General features: G+C 33.6%; 5 protein-coding genes across 6 annotated transcripts; 4 read left to right on the plus strand and 1 right to left on the minus strand.

Annotated features, from left to right (window-relative positions):
- Positions 1–1635: 1635 nt before the first annotated feature.
- On the plus strand, positions 1636–3485 carry LOC129874529 (uncharacterized). The gene has a single exon (XM_055949823.1). It carries the CDS (start codon positions 1770–1772, stop codon positions 3204–3206), a length of 1437 nt encoding a protein of 478 aa, XP_055805798.1. The 5' UTR covers positions 1636–1769; the 3' UTR covers positions 3207–3485.
- Positions 3486–4063: 578 nt separating this feature from the next.
- On the plus strand, positions 4064–6322 carry LOC129874530 (probable serine/threonine-protein kinase PBL22). The gene is made up of 7 exons (XM_055949825.1): positions 4064–4318; positions 4619–4822; positions 4898–4966; positions 5041–5109; positions 5186–5248; positions 5332–5654; positions 5765–6322. Exons 1-7 carry the CDS (start codon positions 4174–4176, stop codon positions 6254–6256), a joined length of 1365 nt encoding a protein of 454 aa, XP_055805800.1. The 5' UTR covers positions 4064–4173; the 3' UTR covers positions 6257–6322.
- Positions 6323–7374: 1052 nt separating this feature from the next.
- Positions 7375–10827, minus strand: LOC129873309 (probable protein phosphatase 2C 60). 2 transcript variants are annotated; one of them, XM_055948378.1, is made up of 5 exons: positions 10465–10827; positions 9686–10100; positions 9160–9527; positions 8456–8692; positions 7375–7798 (listed from the first exon to the last, which is right to left on the minus strand). In XM_055948378.1, exons 2-5 carry the CDS (start codon positions 10002–10004, stop codon positions 7550–7552), a joined length of 1173 nt encoding a protein of 390 aa, XP_055804353.1. In that variant the 5' UTR covers positions 10005–10100; positions 10465–10827; the 3' UTR covers positions 7375–7549. The 2 variants fall into 2 exon arrangements, with proteins under 2 accessions (XP_055804353.1, XP_055804354.1); XM_055948379.1 differs by having other exon boundaries at positions 9686–10293; positions 10465–10807.
- A 6827-nt stretch (positions 10828–17654) lies between these two features.
- LOC129874367 (CSC1-like protein At4g35870) lies at positions 17655–20385 on the plus strand. The gene has a single exon (XM_055949640.1). The coding sequence runs from the start codon at positions 17790–17792 to the stop codon at positions 20283–20285; it is 2496 nt and encodes an 831-aa protein (XP_055805615.1). The 5' UTR covers positions 17655–17789; the 3' UTR covers positions 20286–20385.
- Positions 20386–21755: 1370 nt separating this feature from the next.
- On the plus strand, positions 21756–22547 carry LOC129872018 (uncharacterized). The gene is made up of 3 exons (XM_055946853.1): positions 21756–21917; positions 22060–22111; positions 22209–22547. The coding sequence occupies exons 1-3, from the start codon at positions 21781–21783 to the stop codon at positions 22377–22379; spliced, it is 360 nt and encodes a 119-aa protein (XP_055802828.1). The 5' UTR covers positions 21756–21780; the 3' UTR covers positions 22380–22547.
- Positions 22548–24172: the final 1625 nt, after the last annotated feature.

The raw sequence follows: 24172 nt of genomic DNA on the forward strand, positions 1-24172 counted from the left end.
CCAGTAAAATGATATAGATTGAAACATGTAGTTCAATTTTATGGATTTGAGCCAGTCAAAGAATGCTTGTTCAAATACACTTGCCACAAAACAAAACGAACAAATGCCAATATATATCTACATCAAATACGCTTCATTTAATTTTCAAATAGACGTTCATATATGCCAAATGTAGACGTAGAACTTGTGCATATTGATAATATCAACTTTTGACAACTCAAAGGTCAGTGCATATTGATAATATCAACTTTGACAACTCAGAGTTCAATGCAAGATGAGTGTATCTCATGCGAATATGTGTCTACTTGTTCAATTTTTTATAAATTTAAGTGTTTATTTGTGTATACCAAAAATTGGAGCACATAAATATCAATTGTTACCAAGTTAAAAGTTACACATTTATAAATTATGTCTATCGAAAATATCAACTTTGACGACACAGTGGTCAATGTATTTTTTGAGAAGTTTCAACCAAAAATTTTGTCAATAAGTGTGTATTTCACAAAACGCTTTGAGAGAAAACCTTTTCAATTTTGCTTGTAGCTTGATGGAAAAACAGGTTCAGAAAAAAAAATCTGAAACATAGTGGTGCATAATCTACGCAAACATTATAGGGGATGGTTGGGGGTACGGGTGTGGGGTTGGCTGTGATGAGGCTTTGGGGAGGTGGGGTGAGGGTGGGAGAAAACAATAAATGTGAATTGTGAAAGTTGTTTTTCTTATTTTTAAGAAATCATTTTCTTTCATTTTTCACAAATTTTGATCAATTAAACATAAAAAGATTGATTGGCTTCTAGATACGTGTATCTCGAGATACTCAGATACATGAGGTTAAAATTAGCTGTACTTTATTCTAAATACGATTAGCTTCTAGATACGTGTATCTCGAGATACTCAGATACATGAGCTTAAAATTAGCGGTAATTTGTTCTAAATACACTGTATCCAAATAGATTTGCATGTATCTAGGATACATAAATAAATTTTGCTCACCTTCCTCTCCTCGCTCCGATCTCGCTCATGTATCTGGCGTGTATCTTGTGTGATTCGTATGTATTTAAAATACATAGACAAATCTAGCTTGCATCCTTTCTATTTTCATTTGCCTCTCTCCCTATTTCAATGTATCTGATAACAAAAAACATGTATCTAGGTATATCCAATTTAAAATTTGAAATAAAATTATTAGTTAGTGAGATAAAATATAGTAATTTCAAATTATAAGAAAAATTAGTAAATATGACAGAAATATTTGTATAATTAGGTAGTTTCAAACAAAAGTTACTTCTTTATGTGTACATGATAATGTTCCAATTTTACAATTATAATTAAATATCGTAGTACTACTCCATCTGTTTAAAAAAGAATAATTTATTTTTTTTTTAGTTTGTTTCAAAAAAAATGACACACTTTCTTTTTTTTGACAATATTTTAATTTCAATTTTTATGTGGTATATTTAAAGCCACAAAATTAAATAATATTTTATTATATTGATATAACTTTAATTTAGAACCACAAGATTAAATTTTTATTTTTATTTTTTAAACTTTGTGTCAAATTGAATTAGGTGATTCTTTTTTAAACGGGGAGAATATAAAATAGGGAGTACTATTTAATTGGGTCACCAAAAATAAATAAAAACGTAGAAATAAGGAACGGGATAAGCTGTCCTCCGCCTTCCACCACAGAATTCGGCCCCACCAAATGGATAGCATACAACTAACGAAATCCACATTAGATACTGTCCCTCCCGTTTCCGTTATCCTAAATGCCGCCGTGTCTCTGCCTTCCGGCCACTTACTCTCTCCCTTCCCCAACTCTTGTCCTCTCCACGCGCCACCGCTTCCGACTCCTAAAACCGCCGTATGCTTCCTCAAAGATATCCCTGGACTCAACCTCTCAGCATAATACCACCGGAGTCATTGTCATCGGCGGCGGCTTAGCTGGCTTAGCAGCTGCCATTCGGCTTCAAGCCGACAACATCCCATTTCTCCTTCTCGAAGCTTCTGATGCCGTTGGTGGTCGCGTTCGCTCCGATGTTGTTGACGGATTTATCCTTGATCGTGGTTTCCAAATTTTCATTACTGGTTACCCTGAAGCGCCAAAAATCCTTGATTATGACTCTTTAGACCTCAGAAAATTCTATTCTGGGGCTCAGGTTTACTATGGTGGTTGTTTCCACACCGTTGCTGATCCTCTCCGGCATTTCTCCGATGCTCTGCAATCTTTAACTAACCCAATTGGTACAGTTGTAGATAAATTACTTATCGGATTGACTAGATTGAAAGTTTTGACGCAAGGAGATGATGAAATATTGAGTGCTGAAGAAGTTCCTACGATTGATTTATTGAAAAAGATCGGTTTTTCTGATGCAATATTGGAAAGGTTCTTTCGACCCTTTTTTGGCGGAATTTTCTTCGATAGAGAGCTTGAAACGACGTCGCGGCTGTTCAATTTCATCTTCAAATGCCTAGCTCTTGGTGACAACACACTTCCGGCGAAGGGCATTGCTGCCATTCCGGAACAATTGGCGGCGAAATTGCCTTCGGATTCAATATTGTTCAATTCACGAGTTGTTTCCATTGATTCGGAATCGGATTCAAGCTCGAGAATAAGAGTGAAATTACAAAATGGAGAAATGTTGGAAAGTGAATTTGGGGTAATATTGGCGGTTGAAGAGCCTGAAGCAGTTAAGTTACTGGCGGGAGGAAAAACCGCTGAGGTTCGGCAACCGGTTCGGAGCACAGTTTGTTTGTATTTTTCAGCTGACCAAAACAAAGTTCCGGTGCAGGACCCGGTTCTTCTTCTTAACGGTTCGGGTAAAGGAATCGTCAATAACATGTTCTTCGCTACCAATGTTGCTCCCTCTTATGCTCCGGCGGGGAAGGCACTTGTTTCTGTCACTCTTGTGGGGCTTTATGGTGACGTGGCAGATGAGGAGTTGGTGGGTCGGGTCGTAAAGGAGCTATCGGGTTGGTTTGGGGAGTCTATAGTTGGGTCGTGGAGCTACTTGAGGATGTATAGGATCGGGTTTGCCCAACCAAATCAATGCCCACCCACTAACTTGAAGAGGAACCCGAAAATAAAACCGGGCTTGTACATTTGTGGAGATCATGTGACTAGTGCTACTTTTGATGGAGCTTTGGTTTCTGGGAAAAAAGCAGCAGAAACTTTGTTACAAGATAGAGCTCTGGTTAATGTATAGCTTGATTTTGGTTGAGTTTTTTTTTCCAGTTGTGTAAAAGTAGAAGTTTTGGGTGTTCTTGATTTATTTGTATATGCAACAATTGTGTATTAAATTGTACTATCAAGAAAGAAGACAATATGGTATGACTTGTTCTGTTGTTCCTATATACTTTCAGGTTTGACTCGTCATATTGAGCTCCTTTTAATGCCAAGCTTTTAGTTAGATGTCAATCTTTTTATGAAAAAGAACTTGCACACAACTGGAAAAAAGCATAATTGTTGTACTTATGCAATTGAACATAGATTCGATCTTTTTTGTTCTTGTGAGCTAAGGTAGGACAAGAGAATGATGCTCCTGGATCTTGTATTCTTAATGTTTACACGCTGCTGACGACTTAATGTTACAGCTCTGCAATGAATTTCATAGTAGTATACGTAATTGGATTATGAAGACACTGTTTGTCTTGCTGCTTATATAATAAGGGAGGTTGTTACCAGTAGATGGACTATTGTAGGTATCTTTAATGCTTCTAATTATTTCATATTAATGTAAACCAGACAGTGATATCTTTCCTAAATACAGCGTGTGATGCTGTCAACAACACCAACAATTATATAATATCATGGAAAACATGACAATCTTTATATAATATGAAACAAATGCATCCCATTCTCTGGTTTTTACTGTGAAGTCATTTTCGGATGAATATTTTCAACACATCTACATGGATATATATATGTTTGCATGTCCTCTTTGGACATATGTGCCGCTTGGACAGAAGGATAACTGACCAAGTCTGGATTGGCATGGAATTACAAGAAATGAATAGGTAGCCGGCAGAGATACTTAATCCTTTTGAATAAGTATTTCAGACCTACCTATTCTTGCTTTAGCCCACTTAGTTAAGCAGTTGAATGCAAAGAAAAATTAAGGCATGGAAAGCCTAGCAGAATAGACGTGGCCCGTGGGATCAACTAAAAGAAAAATGACTCGAGGTTTCTTTCAAAGTCAGCAACACATATGGGGAGGAGTATCAGCTGGAATTTTGATAGTGCTTTTTGGTGGTTCATTTTTTTTCTGCTTCAAGAGAAAGCTTTATGCATGCTTTAGGTTACCGGAGAACCAAAAAGGTTAGTGAATCTTCAAGGGATACAAGAAGTTCCTATTTCCTTCGTCATGGACAGTGCATTGTGGGATACAAAAAGTTCCTATTTTCTTCGTCATGGACAGTGCATTGTGTTCAATGTCTTGAGAAATTGGCATTGCAGTTTCTAGATACTCTGAAGAGAAACTAATTAAGAAATAAATAAGATTTCTGTTACATTTATAGCACATTCATTGTCTATTGGAAACTGATTGTATATTGGATTCATTTGGATATCCACTTCTGTATTTTCTCTTCCTTTACTGACATTTTTTTGGGTAATTAGGAAATCTAAAAGCTGAACAACTGATGTTGAAGCCTTTCCAGTTTGAACAATTACAAAAGGCAACTAATAATTTCAGTCGAGATTGTCTGGTTGGTTCTGGTGCATTTGGAAATGTCTATCGAGGAACATTTGATGGGGAGGGAACACTAGCTATAAAGAAGGCGCATACTGAATCATATACAAGTACTGAAGAGTTTGAAAATGGTAATCAAGAATACCTCTTTCTGTTTATACGCCTGAAATTTTGCAGTAATTGATACAATTGCTATCTGCACACAGAGATCAGGTTGGTCTCAAAAGTGAAGCACAAAAATCTCGTTAGCTTGGTGGGATTCTGCCAAAGAGCTGGTAAATTCACCATACTTAATTAATATTACAGTCAAAGATTATAAGGCTCATCGTGTTGTTTTATTCATCAACAGGACCAAAGGGAGCAAAAATTCTGGTGTACGAGTATGTTCCAAACGGTTCTCTGTTAGACTATATCATGGGTAAAGTTCCAACTCCAGAGTCATGATTTCTTGCTTAGTCCTGAAGTTTAATGTTTTGTGGAAATGCTTGTTGTAGGGAGGGGCGGAAGGAGCTTAACATGGAGGCAGAGAGTGATGATAGCTATTGGAGCTGCTAAAGGTAATTTTTCAGTGTGTTATGTGGTTTATCAATAGAAGATGAGAGGACAAAGTTTTGATACTCGTTAATACTTGCTATCCCAGGGATAGCACATCTGCATGAAGGAATCAGACCAAGTATAATTCATCGGGACATAAAACCGAGCAATATCTTAGTAGGAGAAAATTTTGAAGTCAAGGTCTCAGATTTTGGTCTAGTGAAATCAGGTCCTATTGGGGATCAATCACATGTTAGCAGTCAGATAAAGGGGACACCAGGGTACCTTGACCCTGCCTACTGTACGTCTCTCCAGTTGACTCCGTTTACTGATGTCTACAGCTATGGTGTTATACTACTGCAGCTTGTTGCAGCTAGACCTGTAGTCGAGAAAATTAGAGGTCATCCTAATTATCACATTATAGATTGGGTAATATTTGCTATGTACAAAACATTCTATGTCAATATGATGAAGTTGTCTGCCTAATAGAATTTCCACTTCATTTTCTCAATTGATTTCCTGCATTGTTTGTTATGCAGGCAAGACCTAGCTTAGAACGAGGAAGCATCGATGAAATAATAGATGCTAATCTCTTAATGGAGGAATGCAACATGGAAATGATGTTGAAAATGGGACAACTAGGTCTGAAATGTGTGGTCAAAGTTCCCAAAGAAAGGCCTACCATGACTCAAGTGTGGCAAGAACTGGAGTCTGCCTTATTTTCTGCAGAAAATATCATACATAAACAACCTTCAAATGGTTCCTTGAAATTAGCTAGCTTGTCAAGCAGATCAGTCGAAAGGGGAAGCCATCGAACGAAACAACTTGATTATTCTCAAAGCTCAGTTAGCATAGACGGCATTAGATTGCAGAAATTTTACATGGACATAGATGACCTATCCTTTGGGAGTGCAAAGTTGAGGTGCTTAGATACCTATAGTATAAGCTTTGAAGATGACTCATATGACCTGACAGGAACTTCTGAGGAAACAAGCACAAGCGGAAACGAAGAGCTTAGGCTTAACATATAATCAGTTAAAGTTTGATTAATGTAAGACCGACAAAAAACATATTTCTATTTCTCTCTACTAGTAGTTTCTCCATTCTCAAGCCTCGCACCCGAGATCCTTGATTAAGGGTGCACCCACTTTCATCAAAAGATAAAAAGAATTTCTCGGAATGGAAGATCTAATAATGGCCTTACATTGTTGGTCCCATACTTTGATATTTGAGTTTCATTTCCATATAAATCTTTTTTATCCTATCTTGCTAGAATTGAGTCATTATACTGCAATCAGTTACTGTAACGTTTGGCCTTGCTCACATTGTTGGTCCCAAGCTCGGATAAAGGAGAAGGATAACGCTGAGTTGATAGTTAGCATAAAACTAGTCATCATAACGTATTCCAGTTAGCAGAAATTAGGAAATAGCAACTTAAATCATGAAATGCCAAAATCAAAAGTGTCAAAAATGGATGATTTGATGACCTGTGAATTCAGAGAAGGTTCAAAAGTACAGAGAAATGGTCAACTTTCAGCTGCCCCCCACATACTACTGTTGGTGTTAGTCGACTAAACCAATATCGTACATGGTCCATTATTCAGTGCTGCTTCTGGAAGGTGCTGGCTGGTGAGCACTGGTGTACTGCCAAATAAAAACATATCAACGTATTCTTGACAGCAGATTATAAGGTGCCAAGAATTCGAGATAGACAAATAAAATTCTCGGTCCACCCATGGCCAATATACGGTAACCAAACTGTAAAACAGTGTCGGAAATCAACAGTCAAGAATCCATTTCCAGGAAAAGCAACACATTGTGGGTTCAAAATGAGAGGCTTTTGGCAGCATCCAAATGCACTGTTTTAATGTCTTCGTAATTTTGAGTGATTATTCAAGAAGCACAAATACCCCGAGTTTCCATTATCTACAGTTACCACAGAAAAGTGAGCAAGTAAAATTGATAGAACATAATGATTCATCATTCATTGGCTTCCGTTCTACACCATCTGTGGGAATCAACCTTCATATCAAACAGGTGGCAAGAAAGGAAAATGAAATAAGCAGAGAAGTTCATCATCAAGAAAGTACACTGTAAATAAAAAAAAAATCGATCTTCTTGCCTGATCATAAAGCTAATAAGACGCCTGTTCCAAGTTAAACGTTACATTGAACATCAAAAACATTACATTGCACAACAAAAGAATAAATTAGTGCTGCACTTTCTGTTATTTCTCTTTAAGCTACTACAAGATCTTGTCATAAAAAGTTTCAGAAGGATACAGCAAAGTATACAACAGAGTGAAATGGTCAAGCAGTACCAAGTTATGTGGGAGTGGGAGCCAGACTTTTTGCTGGGAAATTCACACCACCTCCTCTCAGAGATAAAGAGGGCCCTCTAAGTGAGCTGGCTCTACTCACAAGATTTGAATCAAGAAACACGACTATGACCGAGATATCATCATGAAAATGTCTCCTCACACCACGATCAATCTTCTTCAGATCAGAATACCTCATCTCCCTTTTCTTTGCAGCTTCTTGCAGTGCAGCTTTTACAAGCCGCCGAGCACTTCCCTGAAGATTGGAATTTAAAAAAGGTAATTACTTTCCTAATAAGTGCAACATTGAAATCCATCAACATTCAGACGAACCTCAACCATATTCATGCCAGGAAAACACAGAAGAACATACACGAAAGGGAATTTGGAAGGGAACAATGAACTTTGAAGTTCTTATTTCCATTTGTCATTACTCATAAATAATTGTTGTTTGTTACCCTTATAGCTTTTGTTGAGGATTTGCGCTTCTAACAGTTTTTTATTGCCTTTATCAACTGTCAGTTTTTTATTTGTTAATTTGAGTGCAAGAGTCCCACAAAGAAAAACTAATGTTTTCATCAAATGGATGTGCTCGTGGTACATATATTTTTGCCTTTTATTGACTATAGATGAGGATCTAAGATGAAGAGTTCAATTTGTTTCTGGTATGTCCAGGACATGGAACATTTTTAAAGGGGGAGTACATTATAATTAAAGCTTCAGTGCAGTAATGCGATGATTTGCGAAGAGAGAAATACCAGGATACGTGGTTTCAGTTTGTAATGTGCTTAAAATATAGACATGCACCGCCTAAGGAAATCAGACCAGCTTTCAATCCATGACACTATATAAATAATTTTAAGAAATTAAAAGAAGAATAAGATATGTTATGCTTTCAAGTGAAGGATCATACTTTGCAAGAGCTATTTTGGACGATATCAACTGCCTCTTGATTGCTAAGATGTTCCCAAAGACCATCAGAAGCAAGGATGAGAAATTGATCATGTGGCTGGAGTTCATGCACTGAAATCGCTGGATCTGCGCTCAATATGGGCCTTGTAAAAGGTTCTCGCAAACGAAATTTTCCATACAATGGCTCTTTATTGTACTCAGCTTTTTTGAGATATAAATCGCCAATAGATCTCGAAATCTGGCAGATTAATATAAAAGATTAAAAACATTCTCAAAATAATAAATACATGTTCTGTGAGGTAAAGAAACAAATTAATTAGAAAAACAGGAATCTAGGTAAAGCACATAATGCAGGATAAAAACCTAGCCTTTCGGTTAGATAATATAATTGGAAGTTTAATCCTCCATTCATCCCTCATTAAGCAAACCTAAACAGAAGGATAAGGTATTTGGGGTATCAAAAAGACAAGACACAACTGGGGGAAACAATCACAGGCTTTTAATTCACTTCAGCTTCAGGGTGTGTAAAAACCTAAGACAAAAGCCAGTATAGACTTGGCAATAAACTCATATATACCCTACAAATGAATGAGAACAGAACGTGAGTGCAATAATGATTTTTGTATTAAACCCAGAGGCAAGATGAGACCACACAGTAGCGAACTAGAGTGTAGAGCACGCTTGTTACCACTCTCAGAAGCATACCTGTATCAGACCCTTTACACGCCATACATTATGCTTCAAAACGACTATCTGTGGGTCATCCGGATGCATAGAATGCAATTCCTGTCTGACAGACTCAATACTTGCATTATGCTCAGCTGAAAGCTGAATGGCTAGAACCTCTCCTGTAGCCCTGACAAGTCTCCCCAAAACAGCCCGGGAATCACCAAGGTTGGCAACATAAAGAGTACCATCACAGATCACCCCAACCAGACAGCATGCTCCAACAGAAGCCATCTGCGGTTTTGTTAGCCACAGCTGAGCAACTAGAGAAAGGAATCCCTCCTCTGTTGCTTGAAACGCTTTTCGTATTACTTCAACAGACATGGAATTCTGTTCAGCTGCAAACCCTGCAATATTTAAGTTGCAGTGTAATCAACATCAAGCTATCAAACTACTAATTCTACAAACACTATCCGGCAAGCCACCCTGTAGAACTACCAATCAACTTATGCAACTTAATACTTGACAGATAAGCAGTTTAGTCAAAAAATCCAATATTGCTTACTCTTGAGATGCTGAAAGAGATGATCATTGATATACCGCGATGTTTCAGGCCCACCATGACCATCATATACCCCGACAAACGTTCCATAGGGGCCAGAATCAAGCAAGCTAAGAGAACCCGACTCAATCTGGCTTTGATCCTCCAGTAAATTGTTGGCCTGAACAACTGCCATAGAGAACTCACCAAGTAAGTGTTGTCCACTGTCTTTATACCAAAAAAGTCCATCTTGTCGTCCAGCTGAATCTGCACCAGTATGTACATAACGGTCCGCCGATGACCGGCAACATGCCCTCAGGAAATTTATCAACCTTGATAACATCCCTCATTTCACCTTTGCTTACCGTCAATTCCTCAACATCCAAACGGATGCAAGAGCTCTCCAAAACTAAAAACTTTCACCACTACTCCTTTTGTTCTACAAATTGGAAACAACAATACAACAAGAGATTCAGGTAGATAATAACTTCACCAAGATCATATCTTTATCAACAAAACCAAGATTTGAACACAACAGTATGCTTAAACAAAGTCCATAATCCCAATTTCAACAAGCAAGAATAAAATCTCCCGAGATTTGAAAACAACTTGGGGCAAAAAGCAGGGTCAAACTGGTCCAAAAAAAGAAGGGGTCAATTTCAAGATTGTAAAATCCAAAACCCAGTAAAACCATAAGTACAAATGACCAAAAGAGCAGTAAAGACCCACAGAAACCCATAAAGCTCACAGATTTAACAATTGCTCACCAGTCACCTAAATAAAGAAAACAAAAGAAGACTCACAGTTGTGATTAGGCCTTATATGCTATATTTTCCCGTCAAATTACTGAACCCTTCACTGTGAAAATGACAATAAAACGTAGCCAATATTCATGTGGGTTCTGAAATCGTTAGATCTATAGATCCATTAAAGATCAACCACTGCTTATGCGAATATACGGTTAAATATTATCAAACAAAGAAAAAAGATTAAATCTTTTTCCTGTCTTGTTTGTTTCTTTTCAGTTTTTGTTTTCCTTTCTCTCCATATATAATATCTGTTTTTCAGTTGAAGGTTAAAGATGAGAAAGGAAAGGAAGATGAAGAAGATAAAAGAAGGAAAAAGGAAGGTTTATTTTTTTTTAAAAAAAAAACTTTTCTGAATCAGTGTGTGATTGAACCAACTGAAGAGAAAGTCTTTCTTTTTAATATTTTGAGTTTCTTTTCTCTTTTTTTTTCTTTTGAAAATAATTGTCTAGGCGGATTTTAAAAAAAAACTATAAAAAAAAAAAAAACTCAAATATGCCATCAAACTTTCAGAAAAGCCTCATTTATATCATTCGTTAAAAGTTTGGCTCAACTATGTCATTGTTGTTTGAGAAAAAGGTTCATCTATACCATTATTTTACAACTCCGATTTTGCAAAACTACCCAAACAACTTTTAACATTTTTCATTTAAAATTTTGGATCAAATGTACTCTCTTTGCTCATTCTTCTTCAAGACCACCAAAAACGCATGAAGAATACCAAGAATTACAAATTTTCAACTTTTCCAATTTTTCGCGAAATTACCTCAAAATTCAATAGTAGCGTTCCTTCGAGCTAGATATCAAAACCCAATTATATCTTCTCAGATTGAATTCAATCTAACTCAACAAAACACACTTAATTTTTTTTCAAAACTTCAACATCTTTTAACGATAGACTCAAAATTTCAAAAATCTATTTTGATTTTTATTTTTGTTGTTGTTTTTGACATTCGATCCATGTTCCCTAGTTTTTTTGAGTCTATGTTCAAATTTTCAAGTGATTTAGAGTTGTGGAAAAAATTCTACAATTAAAGGAGGTTAAAGTTTTAAAACTTAAAAAAAAAAAAAAGTGTGTTTTGTTGAATTAGGTTGAATTCGAGCTCAAAAAATATTGAATTTTGGTATCTAGTTCGGAGGGACGATACTCTTGACATTTGAGGTGATTTTATGAAAAATTGAAAAAGTTAAAAATTTATAGTTTTTGGAGTTCTTCATGTGTTCTTGGTAGTTTTGAAATAGGAGCAAAAAGAGTACATTTGATCCAAAATTTCAATTGAAAATTGTTAAAAGTTGTTTGGTGATTTTGAAAAATTGAAGTTAAAAAATAATAGTATAAATGAACTTTTTCTCAAATGGCAATGGCATAAATAAGCCAAACTTTTAACAAATGACATAAATAAGCCTTTTCTAAAAGTTCAATAATATATTTAAGCTTTTTTACTAAAAAGAATAAACATCAAAATCGATAGCTGAAAACCAGCAATGCAAATGGGTTGCCAAGATGCATGACTTAATTTATCTAAAACAGTTTATAGGTTGAAATTATCTTATAGGTTAAAATAAATAGTTGGGATAACCCAACTATTTTTTTTTGATTTAGTGCTTATTTGGCTTAACTTATTTTAAGCTGCTTATAAGCTAAAAAAATAAAAAATTGGGGTAGTCCAACTTAATTTTTTTTAACTTATAAGCTATTTTCAGCTTATATGGTGCTTTAGATAAATTAAGTCAAACAAGCCAAATTATTTTTTGAACTTATTTTAAGCACAAAATGACTTTAAGTTGGTCAGCTAAACAATAAAAAAAGTTGAAACCAGCTTATAAGTTGTTTTCAGCTTTTTTGAGTTGCTTATAAGTTGTTTTCAACTTTTTTGAGTGTTTGATTGACTAACTTAAGCCATTTTGTGTTTAAAATAAGTCCAAAAAAATAATTGAGTTTATTTGACTTAGCTTATCTAAAATAGTTTATAGGTATAACAACTTAATCATAGGAAATTTTTACAAATTCATCATAAATATTCTTGTTTTGTTTTGTCATAGAGCCTCTGTTGTATATTAGTACTAATAATCATGGTAATATTTTCAGGTTAATATTATTTTAATTACAAATGTTAATCAAATAGTACTGTCTTCTCGTTTCTTTATTTTCTTTGCCAAAGATGTCTCTCTTTTATTCTATTATAATGTATATTTTTGTACCCGCATAAAACGCATTTGACCCATGGGATTTATGCTATTTCAAGTCTTACCTGTTGTTGTTGTTGTTGATCTTAATTAGCTGTAGATAAGATCAGAATTTAGTAATATGCCTACTTATTTTTCCTCCGAGGCGGAATTAATTATAATATTTGGAAGAGATGATTAATATTATTATCACCATTAACAAAATAAAACTAAAGAAGTATAATGCTCTAAATATTCGAACATGACGAGTAGCTAGCTAATTATAGAGCTTATCTTAATAAACATAATTATAGCCATAACTGTATACAGTAGGCTACAATGAATAATGATGTTAAATTCAAGGTTGGGCAAAATTATAAAATATATTATTCTTGAGGCATTTTAAAACCTATTTTATTTTTTATGGGAATGTGAATAATCATAACATCACTCGCAGTTGAAGTGTTTGTAATTTTCAAAAACAATTTCTACAAGGGTAAAAAGAAAAAAATATTTAATTTTATCTTAAACTTTTAACATGATAAATTTGACATAATTATTTTTAGGGATAATTTTAGAGGCCTCCTTTAAGCTTTCACTCTATAACACTCACCGTCCTATGTAGTTTATGATATTACGCTTACCTCCTTTATTTTAATTTTTTAATAACCATTCTTTAAACATATTAATAATAAATATAAATTAATTACGAGTTGACAAATTTAACCTTCTTTATATTAATTTCTTTATGTTAATCCACATTATAAAAACAACTTAATTAATAAATATTTTTAAAATAAATCAACATAAATAAATATTATTCTCATTCTTAAGAATCGAAAGTCCTCTCCTATCCAAACTTTCAATTTCCTATTCAATTTCTCTTCATTTTCCTTGGTGAGGATTACCGTGAATGAAATCACCAGTGAATTATTCACTTTACTTTGTAGAGATATTTAATTTTTGTTTGGTAATTAAAAGAACACGTATCTATATATAACATATTATAGTACTAATTTATTTGAGTTGATTTAGTACTAATTAATATGTGTTGGTTTATTTTTAAAGTATTTTTTAATAATATGAAGAAATTAATATAAATAAAGACAAACTTGTCAAATCGTAATTAATTTATATTTAGTTTAAATAGATTTAAAGAATAGTTAAAAAAAAATCAAATAAGAAAAGTAAACGTAATATTGTAAATCACAAAAGATATAATTGTTATATAAAGCAAAATATGAAAGGAAATTTCTGAAATTATTTCTTATTTTTAAACATGACCCAAAAAAATCATAATTTGAGATGGAGGGGATCACTGAATTTGGAACCAACCCAAATGAGAACACAATCAAAGAAATTACATCATCAAATTCACCATCTGATCTTCATTAAATTCAAGAAAAAATTCAGGCAATATATATATCGTCATGAATAAACAGAAGCAACAAACTTGTTTGGGTAAAAGTTTTGATTCCAATAGCTAACTCTCATGCAATTACAAGTTTCGTGAATGTGAACGTTAGGTTAGTGTTTTCTTGAAAGTTGTGTTATTATAAAGTGCGAATTTGGATGGTAATTTCATGCATATAATATGATTGCAGAATTAACAATCTCATGTCATATATGATTTGAAGGGGTTAGACGTACGTCATTGAGAAACACACATCATCAAATAAGCATGATAATTATGTAATAATCTCATTTATATAATAAGCGAGATTGAGATTATTAATATGACGCACATAATTGAGAGGGTAGGTCAAAAAACTAAAAATTGGTAAACTTTTGACAAAAGAGTGCATGCACATTTTTTAGTCAATATCACATCAAAATGAGAAATAAAATTAAGGAACTTTATAAATCATGTGATATGCATGTTTTTGAACTTGATTACAGCGTAACCCACTACTTAAAAAATTAAAAATTGATGACAGACAATTTTTATTGCTAAATAGAAAAAATTGTTGCTCTAACAGTATATTATTATGAATTTGTGTTGGTTACAAATTAAATGACAACAAAATTTGTAGCTAATTTCAGATTCCTTTTGATGAAGTTATTTGATCAAAGTAAATAATATGTGTAATGAATTTGAACGATGACAATTAACCCGAAAAATAATTGTCAATGCATAACTTACTAAAATAAGTTAAATATCATGATAATGTAATAATTTTTATATTATCCATATATTTAAATATTTCCTTCATCCCAAAATACGTATCACCTTACAAAAAGGATTACAATACTTTTACTGCCCTTATCACAAATCACACGTATCAAAGTCCACTCAAGTTTATCAGTTCTTACCATTGGAAAATTGTACTCATGATATTAATGAGTAATTTCCTAATAAGCATCTCAAATCTGAAGTTTTCGCATGGTCAAGGAAAAAAGTTACCCTCCAATCTCATATTGATTGTCACAAATACTAAAAATATTTATTTTAAAATAATTATCAATTTAAATAATTAAAAAATAATTAATTATCTTTTTTAACTTTATTCTTAATATTAATTATTCTAAAATTAAAAGGCATATAAATAGATAAAGATTAAAGAATTAATGAAGGGTATATATATTAGTCAAATAACGCTCCTAATTAATGTTTTTTAAGAATGATGCAAAACTTTATCATGACAATTAAAAAGGTACGGAGGGAGTAGAAGACATTCGTATCATATTAATTGTTCATATTACTAAGAGTTCGTTTAGTTGGAAACAAGTTATCTCAGAATTAATTATCCTGGGATAAGATGTGATAATTTATCTCATCATGTATATTAGATAACTTATCACATCACTATTGTATAGATGTTGGAATAAATTATCCCAAACTTGCCAACCATACAATCATTAAAATTTTATTCATGGACTATTTTTTTTAATTCAGAACTATTTATGTTAACCTCTTACACTAAACGGCCCCTAAAAGTAATTATCTTAAATTACTCATTAATTTACAAAAATCAACATAAAATTAATTAATTAATTTTTAAAAAGTGTAACTGAATTAATAAAGTCTTAGAAAAAATTCTCTTAAGGACAAATTAGTAAAATTACTTTTTTATATAATGTTACTTTTTAAAAAGTGTACAGAAAAAAATGAACAACTAATATGAGACAAAAAAAATATCATGTATTTAATGTGGTATCATGGTATACGACTTTTTTTATAAGATAAAACCTCAGTTGTGAAACTCAAAACAAAATTAACTTCAATTAATTCAATTCAGACTACATATGTATAAGAGCCGACTAAGCTACCCTTTTATATTTGATTTCATTGAACATGACAGTGAGATTATCATCAAGTCAACAAATTAAACTTTTAATCTTCCTCATTTGAACATTAATAAAAGTCCAATTTTCTTTATCTTTTTTTAACTCATTAACTAATTAATTGTTTTGTACGGACCAAATCAAGCCGCATATTATATGTTTTACAAGAAAAGCTTGTTCTTTTTTATTAAACTAATCTACATGTTGTCATTATAATAGCGTCTGTTTTATCCTTTAACCAAAAATTGCAGGTTGTATTAATGTCAACCCATGTGATTATGCACAAAATATCTTTTATATATCACTTAATTATTTTAAAAGCGGGGGGAGGGGGGGGGGGGGTAAAGGTAAAGGTCATGTGCAAATTTCCTTTTTGATTCCGTCATTAGTAGTCTAGCTCCTTGAAAGTACATTTTTTTCTTTCTATTGTTTGATATTTTTGATTCCAGTTTTGAATAGTTCTTACAACATTAGATTTGTTGACCAAAGTGATCTATCTTTGTATTTTGATTATAATAAACAATGAATGAAAAAAGGTGAAAGAGTTTTCTTTGGCTTCAAAAGATAATATTATTAATACTACGTACGTAGGTACATATAAATCATATTACATAATGGGACTTTTCTAGACGTTTTAGTCTCATTTAAGTTTAATATATACTATTTTGAAACAAAAAAGGGAGGAAAAATGTGGAGTGAAGAAAAATACATGATGGAAAGCAACGAAAGACGAAAGGGCAAATTGTAGGAAAAGGAAAGGTGAAGTAGTGGAGTTCATAAGGAATGCCTAATTATGAAAGGTTTGAGGCAGAGCACTCAAACTCAAATATTCAATACCACTGAATTTGAACCCAACAATATATGTAATATATCACGATTCATGGGGTAAAGTAAGATACTGAAAGATCTTAAGGTCTAATTATTCGAACATCGATGAGTGAATGAAATGTCTTTAATATGACTTAAACAATTGTTTTTAATTTCACGACAGTGTACTTAATTAGCAAGATATTGAATGTTTCAAGTTGAATGAGCTACGTTGGGTTATTTCATTCATGATTTTACCTATAACTGATCTAGTTCATTTTTGATTTTGATTAACTTTGAGCAAGTTAAATTATGATTCGTTTAACTCATTTCAACCTGTTCAAACTTTGATCTGATCTATTAATTTGACACCTCTACTTCCTACTCTCTATATTTGCATTTATAATTTTACTATATCAATCCTGTAAATTATAATGGTCTCTTTATCAAGTACCATCAGTTGCTCAAAGATCTGTGTTGGATGTACCATTCTAATACTGGGTTCAACAGAACCTACTATGTTCAACACAAACTCGGATATGGGCCTCAGAATTATATTCGGCCCATTATAAAAAAGTCAGATTATCTCTATTGGGCCTAGCAATTTCGGTTATGTGAGTGTATACTTATAAGTAAGTACCTTTTTCCTTTCCGCATGGCGGTTAAAGCGAAATCAATTACTCTCGCCGTTTTTATGTGATATTTTTTATTTAACATTATATATATTTTTTTAAAATATGATCTCAACAATTCTTAAATATTGATGCAGTTGAATCATTAAGAGTGAAAATGAAAAAAATTAAATTAAATTAAATTATTTTTAATTTTAATAAAATAATATTTTTTTTACGGGACTAAAATTAAAACGTGGAAAAGTTTTAATTGTGTTATTATGATAGGCTTTAACAATTAACAGGGGCTTTACAACTTGAAATCGGATCTTAACATCAAAGGGATGACCTTTCGACATTCTTATTTCTCATCACCTTCTCGGGTCAATCAATTCTGCAATTAAGCGACCCGCCAAAACCCTAACATTATATGAATCCCAATTTCAATTCTATATGATCCCATCCAGTTACTCTGCAGACCCACCTTCCATGGCAGCCAACTCAACTTTCTCTCCTCCGCCGTCTGCCGGTGACGGAGACTTCAATTACGACGTCGCTTGGTATGGTAACATCCAGTACCTGCTCAATATCTCCGCCATTGGAGCTTTGACTTGCCTCCTTATTTTCATTTTCGGGAAGCTTCGAAGCGACCACCGTCGTATGCCCGGTCCCACTGCCATTGTCTCCAAGCTCCTAGCTGCCTGGCACGCCACTGGCGTTGAAATCGCCCGCCACTGCGGCGCCGACGCTGCACAATATCTCCTTATTGAGGGCGGCAGCTCCGCCCTGCTATTATTCCTCGCCCTTCTTGCTCTAGCTGTAATGCTGCCGTTGAATATTTATGCTGGTAAGGCTCCTATGGCTGATCAGTTTTCAAAGACTACAATAAATCATATAGAAAAAGGTTCTCCATTACTCTGGATTCACTTTATATTTGTTGTTATTGTTGTTGTTTTGGTACATTATGGTATAAGTGAAATACAAGAAAGGTTGAAAATTACTAGGCTTAGAGACGGCTATGGAAATCCAAGTAACTCTGGTACGAATGTCAGTGCAATTTTTACCATTATGGTGCAGGGTGTACCTAAAACCTTAGGTTTTGATAAGACACCTTTGGTGGAGTATTTTCAGCATAAATATCCGGGGAAGGTGTATAGAGTAGTTGTGCCTATGGATTTGTGTGCCTTGGATGATTTAGCTACAGAGTTGGTGAAGGTTCGGGAAGATATATCTAAATTAGTGTCAAAAATTGAGTCACGGGGTTATTTAAATGAGGGTGAGGAAGATGAGGATGATAATGATAGTGTGAATCGGCGGGGTTTGTTAGAGCGACTGTTCTTTCTGTGGAGAAAGGCTAAGGATACGTGGTATCGTGTTGTGGATCAATTAGGTTTCTCAGATGAAGAGAGGTTGAGAAAATTGCAAGAGTTGAGAGCTGATATGGAGATGGAAATGGCATCTTATAAAGAAGGGAGGGCAAGAGGTGCTGGTGTAGCTTTTGTGATATTTAAGGATGTATTTACAGCTAATAAGGCTGTCCAGGACCTCCGAAATGAGAAGAGGAGGCGATATGGTCGATTCTTCTCAGTCATTGAGTTGCAACTACAGAGGAACCAGTGGAAAGTAGAGAGAGCTCCTTTAGCTACTGACATATACTGGAATCACCTGGGATCGACAAAGTTCTCCTTAAAGTTACGGAGAGTGTTGGTGAACACATGCCTACTGTTGATGCTGCTATTCTGCAGTTCTCCACTCGCTGTGATTAGTGCCATTCAAAGTGCAGGGCGAATAATCAATGCTGAAGCAATGGATCATGCTCAGATGTGGCTGAACTGGGTGCAGGGCTCGAGCTGGCTAGCAACAATAATATTTCAATTTTTGCCCAATGTTTTGATTTTTGTGAGCATGTACATTGTTATCCCTTCAGTTCTTTCTTATCTTTCAAAATTTGAACGACATCTTACTGTATCTGGTGAGCAAAGGGCTGAGCTACTGAAAATGGTTTGCTTCTTTCTGGTAAATCTCATTCTGCTTAGGGCTCTGGTCGAATCGACTCTTGAGGGTGCTCTCTTAAGTATGGGTCGCTGTTATTTGGATGGAGAAGATTGCAAAAAGATCGAGCAGTACATGACTGCTTCCTTTTTGTCAAGGACATGCCTTTCGTCTCTTGCATTTTTAATTACAAGCAGTTTCTTGGGTATATCTTTTGATTTATTAACTCCAATTCCTTGGATTAAGAAGCAGCTTCAAAAATTTCGGAAAAATGACATGCTTCAGCTGGTACCAGAAAGGAGCGAGGACTACCCATTGGAAAATCAAGACATTGATAGCTTGGAGAGGCCTCTGATTCATGAAAGGAGTTCAACTGTGGTTGTTGACAACAACGGATTTTTACATGATGCCTCTCCAAATGAAATTGATTTCCCAGGACAAGATTTGTCTGAATACCCTCCTGTCAGCCGAACCTCACCAGTTCCAAAGCCGAAGTTTGATTTTGCACAGTATTATGCTTTCAATCTGACAATATTTGCCCTGACCTTGATCTATTGTTCGTTTGCTCCTCTGGTGGTTCCTGTTGGTGCAGTTTACTTTGGGTACAGGTATGTGGTTGACAAGTACAACTTCCTGTTTGTATACAGAGTGCGAGGTTTCCCAGCTGGTAATGATGGGAGGTTGATGGATACTGTATTATCTATCATGAAGTTTTGCGTTGACTTGTTCCTCCTCGCAATGCTACTTTTCTTTTCTGTACGAGGAGACTCAACTAAGCTTCAAGCCATATTCACGCTTGGGTTGTTAGTGATGTATAAAATTTTGCCCTCTGATAATGATGTTTTTCAGCCAGCTTCATTACAAGGCATACAGACTGTTGACAACATTGTTGAAGGGCCGACTGATTATGAGGTGTTCTCACTACCTACATTTGACTGGGATACATATAATTCATGACCTGTGAATAAAACCAAAGATTTGTAATGAGATTGTGTATATTCTTATTTGTAATTGGATGTGTTTCTGCATCTATCATATCTCTCCTCTTTTCTTGGTTCGTCCTTTGGTTGGAACGTTTAGTTGGAAACAGTTATTTGACTTAGGACCACAAGAGCACATGTTATAATGTCTAATCTGGTTCCACTGTATTAGTAGTCTTTACTTCTAGGATCAGGTCTTGTCTATATTGTTGTGTTTGACGACAGGATGCCTTCAATTTATCTTAGGGTGAGATTATAAATTTAGTTCTCACCGCCATTCTGTATCCATGATAAAGCATGGCCAGATCGAGTTTTGACCAATCTACTGAGTGAATGAATAAATGTTTACCCCAACATCTGCTCAAGTAACTTGAGCGTTGTTGCGTGTTTGGTCTATTCCCTCGGGGGAGAAACATTATATACCTCTGGCTTTCTCAAAGGACTAGAGTTTTCGTTTAACTTGTTTTTAATCTGTTCATTGTACCAACAAATTGCTGTTCCCCTGTTTGTCTGTCCTCACTTTGCAGCATTGCAGGATAGTCCATTTCCTAGTAGTTGTAGCAGCTGTTGTGGGGTTTTTTAAGTTAAAAATATTGCTTTACAACCAAGAAGATGAGTTTAAGAAACAAGGTTCTTGGGGATGGTTTATTTTGCTTGCTGTTTCCTCGTGCGTTCACGTTAGCAAATGATTGTTGTCCAGGTAGGTCAACCCTATGCCAAAATATTTAGTAATAATATGTTGGTTCAATGAAACTCTGATGCTCTTTTCTAGAGGGCATGATTGTTTTTTCTTTTTTTCTTTTGTTACCAGAAGGTGATGAAAACATACAATGGTTAAGAATTAATGATCTTCATGGTATATGCACTTGTAAGGAAAGAAGATAAACAAAATGTATATTGCGTGTGTTTGTTACGAAATAAGATTATATCTTAGGATGTCTGGACGGATAAAGTCAAAATTGAGTCTTCCTTAATTATTCACTTGTCCAACTCGTGATATATCGGACGAGTGACATATAGCTTATCTAAATTTGACAATTCTAATTGTATGATTAAAGAAGTTCAACTCTAGTATATGTATGTATAAACAGATAATTAAGTTAAGTTTTGAAATAAATATTGGGATACCTAAATACTTGGACCAAATGAATTATAAGCAAGATGAGAGATTTGAGGAGAGATATGAAAAATAAAGTCAAGTCAAAGACCTTACCCTACGTGAAATCTTGGCCAAGCAATTAATTGTCTCATTCAACCTTAACACTATAACTAACTCTACAAACCCAGTACACTTAACTAACTAATCACTATTTTCTCTCTCTTTCTCCTCCTCTTTGAGACAAAACATGTGGCCCATGTTATGGTAAAAAAAAAAACATTTCATCGTACTTGTGATATTTAATTAGTAGCACTAATGCACTTTTATTTATATGTTAATTTAATTAGAGAAACAAAAATTAAGGGAGACAGAGATGTATCATTCTTCAGTCAAGAGCATTTTTGTTGAAGAGAAAAATGATGTCCCACCTATTTGCCCTAAGCCTAGAAAACTAGGATCCACCACTACTCTTCCTGAAGTCCTCAAATCCCTAAATTGCAATGATAACAGGTATTTCCGGTGTCTCAATTTATATGATTTATTTTTCGTTTTACTCCTATATTTTCACACTTTCATATATTTTTATCAAAATGAGGGGTATTGTATTTGTGAGTTTTCTTGAAAAATAATATTTGGAAATTCATGTGATCAGCCAGAAGAATTTTGATGGAAGAAGTGGGATTCTCAACATTGTTGCTGAAAAGGTTTGTTACCTATCAACTTTAAATCTTTTATACGCCTATAATTTTTCGCATAATTCTTTCTTAATTTTGAAATAATTGTTTTTTTTTTACAATGCAGACAAGAGATGGAAGAAATTCACCATCATGTTACGCAGGTTCTCCTCCAGGGAGAACAAGTAATCCTTTGGTGCAAGACGTACAATTTATTCAGCAAATGGAACATTTTTCACCTTTGACAAGAACTAGTTTGTCTGATAAATTTGGTTTTACCTCTGTCTCTCCAGCTTGACAAAATACACAAACATCACAATTTTTTATTTGTTTTCTGTCATTATTTGGTTTACTTAATGTTAAAATGTATGAGAAATTAAGTCAAGATCCCTTTTAAAGGGAGTTACTTTTTTTGTTTTTGGTGAGTAGAGCAAGAGTGCTCTGTTAGATTGTGATGTGGGCAAACTTTATGTAAATATTTGTAGGAAGATTTTTTTTAATTAATAGAGAGTAGTACGTGTTAACTTTGAAAGTGACTTGCACTTAAAATAATATTGTTAATTGAGTAAAAAGCTTACGTATTTGAGCAATTAATGCATCATCGACTTCTTTTCTTCTTTTTGTTTAAAATGGAGAATTCAAGACAGAGTTATCTATACATGGAAAATTTTCTTTTGAGATTTTAAAATTTTAAATAAAGTGTCAGTTCAAGGAGATAATAAAAGAACATACTAGTATAAATTAAGTTGAAGAATATTTAATATCCATGCCCTACGTGGAAAGAAAGAAAGACACAAAAAAGAAGTTTGTCTCGTCCGTTGTCAATTGTCATGCAGATACAATATTATTACTTATTTCATTATTAAAACACTTTAAAACAGTCTGACAGCTTATTATAAAATATACAAACAGAAATTAACATACAGACAAAGAGCTAAGTTACATAATTACTAGAGATCGAGCACTTTCTGTCTTTCATGGGAATTAAGAGCAAGTTATACCAAGATTTCAACTATACAAATCTTTTGTGGTTGAATTTTGACCAACACATTACACAATATAACATCCGAGAACTCGACTCAATTTGTCCATTTGACATTAAAATTTTTATACGCATGGCTGTATTTTGAGGTGGTTTTTAATTTATATTTTTAATTAAATTTTTTATATGGGTGGTTATATTTTGAGGTGGTTTTAATTTTTATTTTTAAAATAATATTTTTTTGTATGAATAGCTGTATTTTAAGGTAATTTTTAATTTTTATCTTTAAATATGATAATTTTTTGTAGGAATGGTTGTAGCCTGTATTTTTATGAAAATGTATTTTGACGTAGTTTTTAATTTTTATCTTTAATTATGATAAAAAATTTTTTTTTTACATATACTGCTGTCTGCTTATTTAATAAAAATTATAGGCCAAATATTCTTATTTATGTCCTAATTAATTCTTCTTGGCATAAATTTAGACAATTTTTGCGTTGTCCGACACAAGTTCTGTAGAAATATTCGACATAAGTTCTGTAGTATTTAATTCACTCGGCATAAGTATTGTAGGAACCAAGTTATGTCTTTTACGACATATCTTGTGAGTTCTGAACTGAGCTTATGCCTCTATCAACATAAGTATTGTAGGAATTAAGCGACATAACTTATTATACATTTATAGATATAACTTGTGTTGTATTCGATGTTAGAAGTATTTTCAACAACTTTTTTATTATTTAAAGTGACAAAAGAGAAAAATTAAAGGGAAATTTACATAGATATACTATATTAAAAAAATATTTATCATTTATAGCAATATCATTTTTTTTCACCAGACACTTATAATATAATTTTAATACATATTACCGAAATAATTTATAAAACATATATAATACAAGTTTTATTATGGATATTACATTTATCACACACTTTAATATATTTATAATACGTTATGTTAATTGCTTACCAAATAGGCATAATATATTTTAAAACACTTATAATATATTTATATTGCATGGATAATTTTTTTTTAATACATAATAAATTTATCATAATATTAATATGTATTACTATCAATAATAATAAATAAAAAATAATCACTAAAA

This window comes from Solanum dulcamara, chromosome 11, assembly GCF_947179165.1.
Source record: "Solanum dulcamara chromosome 11, daSolDulc1.2, whole genome shotgun sequence".
Lineage (NCBI taxonomy): Eukaryota > Viridiplantae > Streptophyta > Magnoliopsida > Solanales > Solanaceae > Solanum > Solanum dulcamara.

Bases quoted from the DNA above. Each gene is read 5' to 3' on its own strand.
- LOC129874530 (XM_055949825.1), top strand. From the start codon at position 4,174: ATGACTCGAGGTTTCTTTCAAAGTCAGCAACACATATGGGGAGGAGTA. The intron at 4,967-5,040 runs GTAAATTCACCA...ATTCATCAACAG, and splicing joins GGGATTCTGCCAAAGAGCTG to GACCAAAGGGAGCAAAAATT. The intron at 5,110-5,185 runs GTAAAGTTCCAA...TGCTTGTTGTAG, and splicing joins TCTGTTAGACTATATCATGG to GGAGGGGCGGAAGGAGCTTA.
- LOC129873309 (XM_055948378.1), bottom strand. From the start codon at position 10,004: ATGTTATCAAGGTTGATAAATTTCCTGAGGGCATGTTGCCGGTCATCG. The intron at 9,528-9,685 runs GTAAGCAATATT...TAAATATTGCAG, and splicing joins TCTCTTTCAGCATCTCAAGA to GGTTTGCAGCTGAACAGAAT. The intron at 7,799-8,455 runs GTATGATCCTTC...TCCAATCTTCAG, and splicing joins TCCAAAATAGCTCTTGCAAA to GGAAGTGCTCGGCGGCTTGT.
- LOC129872018 (XM_055946853.1), top strand. From the start codon at position 21,781: ATGTATCATTCTTCAGTCAAGAGCATTTTTGTTGAAGAGAAAAATGAT. The intron at 21,918-22,059 runs GTATTTCCGGTG...TCATGTGATCAG, and splicing joins CTAAATTGCAATGATAACAG to CCAGAAGAATTTTGATGGAA. The intron at 22,112-22,208 runs GTTTGTTACCTA...TTTACAATGCAG, and splicing joins TCAACATTGTTGCTGAAAAG to ACAAGAGATGGAAGAAATTC.
- LOC129874529 (XM_055949823.1), top strand. From the start codon at position 1,770: ATGCCGCCGTGTCTCTGCCTTCCGGCCACTTACTCTCTCCCTTCCCCA.
- LOC129874367 (XM_055949640.1), top strand. From the start codon at position 17,790: ATGATCCCATCCAGTTACTCTGCAGACCCACCTTCCATGGCAGCCAAC.